Source organism: Acipenser ruthenus, chromosome 18, assembly GCF_902713425.1.
Source record: "Acipenser ruthenus chromosome 18, fAciRut3.2 maternal haplotype, whole genome shotgun sequence".
In the NCBI taxonomy this organism is placed as follows: domain Eukaryota; kingdom Metazoa; phylum Chordata; class Actinopteri; order Acipenseriformes; family Acipenseridae; genus Acipenser; species Acipenser ruthenus.
In genome coordinates this window covers 2556640-2566976 of record NC_081206.1, presented here as the reverse complement: position 1 = coordinate 2566976, position 10337 = coordinate 2556640, and the positions used below count along the sequence as shown (strand labels likewise).

Sequence of the window (10337 nt, the reverse complement as noted above, 5' to 3'; positions counted from 1 at the left end):
CTGATTGGCTCCAGGCAATGTGGTTTTCAAAACACAGTAATACCACAAAGGCTTGGGTCTGCTGCTCCTCACAGGCTGATGAGTCACTGCTCCTCGTAGATCAAGAACATTTCAGTGAGGTTCATCCTGAGGGGCACGTGACTCATGGTGCTGCCTTCGTGTTCTCTTTATTTGTTCACTTTCACTTTCTAAGCTTTTTCTACACAAGAATATGAATGTTTCTCACAGCCCACTGCATGAGTTTTGGTATTAGTACACTATTGTTTAAACACTGTTCCCTCTGGTCATACCGAAAGTAATGTTGAGCAGCAGCAGTGAAAAAAAAACAAAAAAAAAACACAAGCTAGAGTTTAAAAAGATATTTATTTGCATTAAAAATATAATTTCAAAGACCAGTTAAAAAGGTGACTTTACAGACAATTTATATATATAACTAATTCCACAAATAATCCACATGTACAGCCAATTATACCTTAAGCAGCATTACTGCCTATAGTAAGATGTGACAAAGTCCTACACTGCATAGCACCCTGCCTCAATCCCTATTCTCAAAGAGAGGGTACGCTTTATTTCTGAACTAGTAACCCTGCCTCATGGTCTTTAGTGCCAAGATCTGTCTTCTAAAACCACAGGACAGATATGAATCTCCGTTCTCATTGAATGCCCAGGCCACACCAAATCCTATAGCTGTACACATGACTAGGCCACAGTACTGTTAAGTTCTTAGTTCTTGACACCAATGCCACACGCCTTCTCAGCTGTAACTCACTACTCCTGGGCAAGTCTGCCTCAAAAATGTTCCTCCCTTTAATCCACTCAGTTAGTGGTTCCCAATCCTGAACCTCCTAATGGGATCTATAACCAGTTCAGGTTTTTTGCTTCAAAACATAAACATCATAATGTATAGTTTTGTTAAAAAAAAATGGTACAGGTGGTGTTGGTGCAGTTTTACGTGCATAGGAAAACCGTGAAGATTTTAATAAACATACTTGTCCCCAGTTGAAAGGAAAACCCAGACTTCTTTGATACCAGGCCTGGGGATCAATTCCATTTCCTTTTCCTCATCAATTCAAAATTCCAATCCCAACTTGACATTAGATTTGGAATTGTTTAAAAGGGAATGGGAATTGGAAATTGATTTTAAAATGGAATTGGAATTGAATAAAATTAATTGACCCCAACCTTCCTATCAGTCTCCCAGACAGTCGCACGACTAACAGACTAGAGAAATTGCCCTCAGCGATGGTCACGCGATTGCAGTAGGAACCAGACTTAAGCCACGTCGCCCCCCTTGTGCCTGCCTCCCTCACTCCCCTCCAGGCTTTCCTTCACCAGGTACTCCTTCAAGCTGGGCTGGCTGCCCACATCCACCCCCGAGTCCTTCAGCTGCTGGAGCTGGGACTCCCACTGACGCTTGTCCTTGGAGACCTTCCAGGACAGACGGACAATGGCCTGCAGCAGAGGCACCAGCAGGGGGTGCTGCTGCTGCTGCCGCTGCAGCGAGGGGGAGGTCAGGTCCTGGAGAGCCCGTTCGCAGTACTCCTGAGCCTCCTCTGGCTGCTCCAGCTCCTGAAAGCTGGCTACCAGGATGGCCAGCGTGAAGATCCAGTGGCCCTGCGGCCGACAGCCCAGCTTCTCCTGCAGGCCCAGGGCATTGAGCAGGCAGCCTACGGCCTCCTGGTACTGGCCAACCCTCAGCAGGCTCTGTCCTGCCTGCAGGTCTCCCAGGTAGAAGAACTCCAGGAACAGCGGGGCCCGGCGCAGCTCCGCCAGCGAGTGCAGGTGAGTCAGGTACTGCTCGAAGCCGCGGCTGCGCTTGGCGATAGTCTCCGCGGCAAAGTTCCTGCGCAGCTTCTTCCTGGGGAAGGCGATGCCCCGCATCTCGTTCCCGTAGAGTCCCCTCAGCTGGCTGTGCAGGCGGTTGAAGTCCGTGTAGCGTCGGGTGATCAGCGACGGGGTTTTATCAGACTGCCCCGACTTGATCACGTGGATGGTGTAGAGCTAAGGAAGAAAGGAGGGAATTAAATGACTCATGGTCAGCCGCCATGTTAAATAAAACTTGATTTTATGCACTGATTTTAACCTAAAGGTTTTTTTTTTTTTTTGAGAATGTATCCCTAAAGTCTCATGATGTCGTACGGCTAAACAATCAATCTTGATAACAGAATTTTTGGAGCAGGAGGATACACCAGCATACCAAGAGGTATCACCAGTCGTACAATATTATCCAAAGAGGTATCATTTGTTGTGAAGTGGAACTCTACTCATGGACTCACCACATACTTGGAGGTCCCCTCCTGCACCACGCTGGCGTCGGTCACCTCGAACAGCAGTCTCTCAGGGATGCTCCGGGTCCGGCTCTGCTTCCAGCTGTCCTGCAGCTGTTTCGTCAGCATGTTGCGGGCTGGTGGTTGGCAGGCCGGGCTGCTCTCTGCAAAACACCAAAGTGGATCAGGACACCCCAGTTCATCTCATCCCTGTGGGCTATTCCATTCCAGGTTTCTGTTTCTATCTAACCGACACTCATTTTTATCCATTTCTTCTAACACCCCCACCATCATATATTTAGTAAAGACAAAGTTTCAATAAGAAGCCATTGTTGATGCAAGACATGTTGCTGCACACACAGATGTCCAGCACCTTGTCAAACTTAGCTCAAAGTTCACTTATTGGAATATTCAAGTTTTCCTGTCTACATTTTCTGCTGAAAAAGAGAAATTATTAGTGAAACTTTGACTGCACCTAAAGCAAAGTTACAGGCCAGCTTTCTCTATAAAATGGATTTTTGTTGGAACAGATTGATGTGAAAAACAGGAAACTACTACAGAACATGAAACTATTGCACAATGGGACACCCTCTAATGGACCACAACTCGATTTGCTCTTTTTCAGTGTTAGGGCAGAAGTAGCTTGTTTAATTTGACCATTATTACAAAACATCTTCCTATGACTGCTCCCTTTTTTCTTTTTACTTCTTTGTTTTGTCCAATGAGACAAGGTAAGGCAGCGTCTCACTAGCCGCCCTGCACTCTCTCTCTCTCTCTGTCTCTCTAGAGAGAGAGAGAGAGAGACTAGGTGAAGCAGTACCTGCGCTCTCTGTGCCATTCTCTCCCGAATCCTCCAGGACATCCGAATCGCTGTCCAGCTCGGAGTTCTCTCCCGGATCCTCCGACTCCGGCTCCTGCTCCCCCTCGAAGCTGAGAGTGCCGCTGAACCGCGAGGACAGTCCCTCGGTGTCATCGTCCAGCTCCGAGCTCTCGGGGAAGTCCTCCGCACTGCCCAGCTGGGGCTGCAGCGTCACCTCCCTTAAGAGGGTGCGCCGCAGCCTGTGCAGCAACTTAGAGGCCATGCCCCCAGGCCAGCACTGTACACAGAGGCAAGGTGAGAAGCAGTGTCCTTTAACTTCCTAAACTGTACACTTACTCTGTATACATTATGGCAAACAATTAGCCACATTCTAAATGTTTAACACGAGGCTAGAGTTTAACCCTTTCATGCATGGCAACCTCATGGGGACGGATTAAACAAACAAAAAAAAAATGCATGATAGCCTCATAGGAGGATGCCATTTTTTCCCCATATAAAGCAATAGGGAAAACAAAAGTAAAAGGAAACCATATGTATTGTGTCGAAAACTACTTCAAAGACCCCCCCCCCCCCCCTCCCCCCTCCCCCCTCCCCCCAGATATATCCAGTAAGGTTTGGGGAAGCAGTGTCCCAGTGATCAGAGGGGAGAATTGGGGAAGTGATCTATTGTTGCTGAGCAGGGTTTACAGAGTTTTAGAAGCAATGACACATACATCTCTTCCTTCTGTGAGCCTTGGAGCCAAGGGGCAGGGAGGTGTCAGAATTGTTGTGATTATATATATATATATATATATATATATATATATATATATATATATATATATATATATATATATATATATATATATTAGTTACCCAGCCCTGTACAGTACTGTATTTTTGTGGGTGAAAGTCTGGTGCTAGTTAATTTAGTGCTTACCTATCTATTCCTTACCATTCTTTCACTATGCTTGATTACACTTTGCTATGCTTTTAATATGGGAAACTTCTAAGGGTAACGGTTAATTGGAAAATAAAGCTCGGTACTTTGCAGAAATCTGTTGCTGTATTAGTCTTCCATTAGTTAACGTTTAATTAATTACGTGATCCAACAAAAACATTCTGTGTTGTGCCCTTGATATTCTGTACGTTATACATACTGTACAGATTGTCAATTAAATCTGTGGGAAAACGTATTGACCTTCAGGGATTTTCCATCAAGCATCTGATGATGGATCTGAAGTGAAACACTACAGCACAGCTCAAAGATGCAGTGCCACATGAGGTTTTAATAAACTAAATATTACTAGGAAAACAAATAGGCAGCTTTAAAAATGTTTATTCCCCATAGCTTGCAAGAGACACTCGTAACCCCCGTCCATTTAGGGTCTGTAGTTCTGAGTGACAGAACTTCAAAGAGGAAAGCCAAACGCCAATACGTTTCTAATTAGGTAAAGTGCGAAGTTGCGTAACTCTGGTGGTGAGACTAAAATAATCATTTGTTAACTGAAATGGTAAAATATTCATCGGTTAGTTGTTAACTATAATGTTCACAATCCGCCGCCGGGCAGGTGAGTACACGAACCTGCTGACCTTTCTGTTGCACCCGCAATATTAGAAAGGTCAGCAGGTTCGTATATTACTGTACTTTCATTAGCAACACAACTTTAAACGCGCTGCGGTTTTGAAGTGTTTAACTCGGGGTTTGTAGGGTCTAGGTAACTAATAAATTCCACTTCTAAGTACATCATTTTAAAAGTAACTATTTTCCTGTGATCCCAATGTATGTGGGATGTGTTGGGAGAAGTACTAGTGAGGCCTACGCGGCTATGTATGTTTGAACGAAGGGATAGCTGCTTACTTACTAGTCGTGATCATTTGAATTTAATAATAAAATACCCACACCCCCATTATTATTTCTGGTTTAGTAAACAATACAGATTTTTAAAAAGCCGAATAAATCCAATTAAAATTGTTTGCAACACACCCTCGGGTATGTATAATTAAGTCATTTCTCCCACCCAACCCCGTTGCATCATACTGTATTATTAATATGTATTCAGATTTGGCCGCATTTACGCCCGAGACAAATTTCCAAAAATAATGCAATCATGCAAATAACAATGCGTTCATTTTAACAACCGAAGCCACGCTGCACTGTTGAAAAGGGCACACAAATAATACATACGTTATGTTCCTCTCACTGTAAACAAACAACGCATTTAATATACAGAAATAATAATTCCAACTTACTTTTCTTCTGTCGATGACGTCAGTCCACGGCTTTTTTAAAACCGGCACGTTTGGTTGTTATTTATTTATTTCCTTTTCCAGCGCTATTCGCGTTTATTTTATACACCCGCAATAGAAAGGTCAGTAACGAATTCTTCGGTGGAGGGTTTTGCAAGGTCAAGTGTAAACGTTTGACAAAATAATAAAAAAAATTCCTTCATAAAACTAAGATGGTTGCAGTTCAACTATCCAGCGCCGACCCGACCTGCGCCGCCCTTCTTCCCTTGTCAGCTAGACAATCAGGCGGGGAAGCCAGGAACTGGGAAATCAGGGTTGAAGTGGAGATATAACAACGGGCTTTAGCACAGAGTAAGGATAAGAGTAGGCTACAAGGGCTAACAAAACACTACGATGATTATATTCATATGCATGCTTTGTTTTTACGCTAAACAATTTATACACGAATATGCTTTAATTTTGAACGCTTTTTTATGTTCAGACAGAGGTTGCACGCGATTTTCAGTTGTACGCAGTGTGTGCACCGCATTTACACTAATATGATTGCTGATTTCAAATGTTTAAACCAGCTAATGCAATTTGGTAGCGTGTGTAAACCAATTTCACAGAAATTCAGCTGTGTCTTCAGTACACAGTACCGGTAATTATTTATTAGTGTTCCTAGTGGAAAAAACAAACAAAACGCTGCTGTATCGAATTACGACTAACTTGAACAGCTGTCTCGTGTTGCATTAATCTAATGTTATCTCACATTGCAATGAGACTGACGACTCTGCAAGTCGAGGTTTGGTGGTCCAGTGGTTAAAGTAAGGGGCTTGTTACCAGGAGGTTCCAGGTTCAATCCCAGCTGAGGCACTGACTCACTGTGTGTGACCCTGAGCAAGTCACTTAACCTCCTTGTGCTCCGTCCTTCGCATGAGACGAAAGACCGAGGTCCTATTGGAAGTGACTCTGCAACAACAGTTGTGATGCATAATTCACCCCCCAAGTCTCTGTAAATCGCTTTAGATAAAAGTGCCTGCTAAATAACAATAAACTACAGTCTTTATTTATTTTTTTGCTAGGGGGTGACAGAGAGACATGTGTATACCATGTATTTACAGTACCATGCTTTTTTGTGCATGTATTATTATTATTATTATTATTATTATTATTATTATTATTATTATTATTATTATTACCTTGCTTACCTGTGCCTTACGTGATTAAAATGGATACATCCTTATTAAAGTTCTCTAGGCACCACGATGCAATTTATCACTTTTTAATACTGTTCTTTTTACCATTGCAATATGCATGTTAAAGCTTCGGTCTGATAGGACTGGGTAAACTGGGTGTGGTGCATAATCTGAAGACCTTCCACTGTAGCAACTGAACTGTGCCGTGCACGGGGCAGAGATGCCAAAACCAGTTAGAGCAGCAGCTGCAGAACCTTCATAGTGAAGACTAGTAAAAGCTGAGCTTCCCATGTGACTCCATGTACACTTGGACAGTTTGTGACACTTCTGGCTTTTCAACTCACGTTGCAATGCGTTCTGGTATGCTTTACCTGTCTCAGGTACCTTTCACAGCAGGACTACACTTACCAGAATGCATTGCGGTGTGCGTTGAAAAGCTTTTTATTTTGTATTTCATAAAAGCAGGGGGAACGGTACATACAGTGTATTTCAGAGTGCTATGGGAGTCTAGCTGGGTGTGATCACAGAGTCTGATGTTTATACCACCAATGTGTTTTAGTGATGTACGGGAGCCATTATAACAACAACAGGATATCTTTGCCAATCAGAAAGCCCAAAGCCCACTATTCAACGACTGAATGAATCCCAGAATAACTAAAGCCTTGATTACCAGATTATGTGTGTTCTGATTTGCTATTCAAAGAACTGCAAGGTAGTGTTGCGCGAAACGATTTTTCGATGATTCGGAGCAAGCTCTCACAGGCGAGGGCCAGTGGGCTAACTTACCATTCCAAGTGAAACAAGCGAAGAAACAGCTGCCTGGATTTGTGATGATTGATGCTTGTCTGAGACTCTGTGGAGAACAGCGATCATCACAACTCCAGACAGCTGTCTCTTCACTTGTTTCAGTCTGATTGGTAAGTTATCAACACCAATGACCCTCATGGAGCGCTTAGCCGAATAATCGAATCATCATTTCCTGCAGCACGACTACAAAGTATATTAGCCCACGAGACAGCCCAGTCCTCAGAGAAATACTCTGACTGATCCAAAGTAATCCTCACATGCCTAGCTGGGACGTAGTGTGTTGCAGCTGTTTGCGGAGGAGCAAAGCCCCCCACCACCGCCCGACTCTTACCTTATTTAGTTGGGAGCGTCTTGAAGGGTGTCTCAGCTGTTTTTCTAAGAATAAAGTGTTGTGACCAGAGGAGATGGAGAGGCACACCAGGCGCTGTCTGTCTATCAGAACAGGCATGTGGGCCTCCCTATAAACCCACCCCCCAAAATGTGCAAAATGTCTAAGACTTTTGCACAGCAGTGTAAATATAAAAAACATCATCTTTAACTGGTTACCTTTGATTTGAATAAATGGTGGGTACCTTATGGGTGCATGTTCAAAGAAAAACTGTTGACCATCATATTCAAAAAGAGCATGCAAGGTACAGTCGTTTTCATGTCCTGTTTAAAGTTTAGTGATGCTGTGCATATCAGCACGGTGCGATACATTGTCATTTACCAGCCTTTCACTCTGCTTTACTACTCTTTGCTTTTCCCATGGTAATGTGCAATGCACGTTTGTAAAGGGAGTTTAAACAGGTCTTTGTGAACCAGGTGGCACAACAGGGAGGAATGATGCAGTCAAACACAATGACACTTGTATCAATAGATCCTGCTTTCTGTGAGGTCTTGGTGTGACCTAATGCACGTTTTGTTCAAATTGCAAAACAACCTAAGATACCCACAAGGTCATAATTTTATAGTATTTAAATTGTGAATGCGTGTTGCTTTGCTCCTTTGACTACACACTTTAATCTTGATCTGTTTTAATAATATTGCTGTTTGCAAACAATGCTTCTTATTTGAAGCACTACAGCATGTCATTCTTTGGAGTCAATGACAATGCGGTAGGGAAAGAACGGAATAAACCGTGAATCAATCATTTAGAGGATCTGGGCGCCTCAGCAATGTGAGCCGATTGAATTGCAGCGTGTGAGTCACTGTGCACACGAAGAGCTTGTGATTCAGTGACTGAACGCATTGCTTTGAAGGCAATATCTTATTGTTTACAGGCTTTGGGTTTTTTTCCTTTATTGGCTTGGATAGTCCCCTCCAGACTTGCTATTTTGGGCTGGGTATATTTATTTCATGAGCTAATGAGTTTCTTTTGGTCACCCAAAGTGATTGCAAGAAGAAACTCTTAGACTACAAAAAAAAAAAAAAACAGTAAATTGCCTTTGCACGTAAGAGAACAGCTGGGTCCACTATGTGAGTGAGTGTGAGTGTGGGTGTGGGTGAGTGAGTGTCAGTGTGGGGTGTATCACTGTAGAAGACATTGTCTAGGACAATTGCTGGATTCTGTGACATTGGAAATGCTTATCATCCTAACTTCAAACAGTAGTTTGAGTCACAATAAAATCCTGACTTCAACACTCCCCAGCTGTACAATTACATAATCATTTCTCTCTTCTATGCTATATATTACAAACTAAAGCTGAGAGAACACAAAGCCACTTTTTCAGGAACAGCGGCTTGAAACCTGGTTACAGGTGACTTAGTTTGAGGCAAATTTGCTGTATCAAACCCCAAGCCTCCCCTGATGTGCGACACAGTGGTCTGAAACCTAGTCTCCTGAAACCAAGTTCCAAGCCACACAGTGGCTTCATGTTCCCTCAGCTAGTATGATATGCTTTCTAGAATGTACTGCTCGTATTATAGGTGTTAGAGCATGCTTCTGGCACGTGGAATCATGCATTTAGATGACATGATTAACACCTGTCGCATTTGAAAGGTTATTTGATATCCATGAAATAAAAAGGCTTGTAATTTACAAACACCACCACTCCTGTTGAGAACCACAGTCCCCATAAGATCCCGCCAAACATTATATAAGGTAATCAACACCGGCTATTAATCACAGTGATGAGAAAATCATCTCAAAGAGCCATTTATAGGGGTCCAGGCGAGACCTGCTTGTCACTAAGATTTAATGATCTGGCATCTAGAGTATAAACATGGGCACAGAAGCCACTTGCCATAAAAATACAGCGTCAATAATCATAAAACTTTCAGGTTCCAGAATGTAATGAATTTACTGGCATGATAATATATTAGGAATAAGGCTCCGGCGGGCTCTTATTTATCAAAGCTTTTTAAACCGTGTTTGCGAAAGAAAAATGCAACTGGTTTATGTGACAAACCGTCTGTTCAGCAATCCCTGACTGAAGCTGTTTCTTAACAATGTTGTACCATTACTGACATTCTCTTTCACAAAAAAAAAAAAACAGGATGGTGCATCCTGGAGTAGACTACTTTGAGATAGTTCTTAATATGTTACCTTTCCAGAAAGAAACTGAGAAGGGAGAATGGCAGCAGTTAAGCTGCAAACTTCTTGTTCTGAGCAGGCAGCAGAAAGTGATAGCTGTTTACAGCTCTGTGGCCCTGCTACCCCTTTCAACAGCTTACTGGTTCTCATTCAACAACCTCTGAAGGAAGAGCTGGGACCGGCTTGTTCACACTCCACTGAGCTAAAAAGTCTCCGTGTGGACTTATTGAATAATACCCCATTCACACTACTTATATAACGCATGACCATGACCAAACAGGATTGTCAACGACGGGAATAGCAATCACTTAGGTGTGGATTATTGGTGAGGTTGCACTTTTCAGAATAAGCTGCAGAAAGTCATGGCTTAGCTGTTGAATATCTCTTTCAGTTAAACAACCCACGACTAGGCTAATTGTGTATGCCTAAGTGATTATATGTGGTTTGCGTAGACACAGAAACTCAAGCACATGAAATACAGGTAACCTGATTTCCTTTACCTGGCTTTCATGTCCAGGACC

General features: G+C 42.9%; 1 protein-coding gene across 1 annotated transcript; it reads right to left on the bottom strand.

Annotated features, from left to right (window-relative positions):
- Positions 1-344: 344 nt before the first annotated feature.
- On the bottom strand, positions 345-5938 carry LOC117964415 (sorting nexin-21-like). The gene is made up of 4 exons (XM_058990792.1): positions 5320-5938; positions 3088-3364; positions 2277-2431; positions 345-2001 (listed from the first exon to the last, which is right to left on the bottom strand). The coding sequence occupies exons 2-4, from the start codon at positions 3347-3349 to the stop codon at positions 1273-1275; spliced, it is 1146 nt and encodes a 381-aa protein (XP_058846775.1). The 5' UTR covers positions 3350-3364; positions 5320-5938; the 3' UTR covers positions 345-1272.
- Positions 5939-10337: the final 4399 nt, after the last annotated feature.

Coding starts and splice junctions, on each gene's coding strand:
- LOC117964415 (XM_058990792.1), bottom strand. CDS start 3,349: ATGGCCTCTAAGTTGCTGCACAGGCTGCGGCGCACCCTCTTAAGGGAG. Junction 2,432..3,087: donor GAATGGCACAGAGAGCGCAG/GTACTGCTTCAC, acceptor GGTGTTTTGCAG/AGAGCAGCCCGGCCTGCCAA. Junction 2,002..2,276: donor AGGGGACCTCCAAGTATGTG/GTGAGTCCATGA, acceptor TTTCTTCCTTAG/CTCTACACCATCCACGTGAT.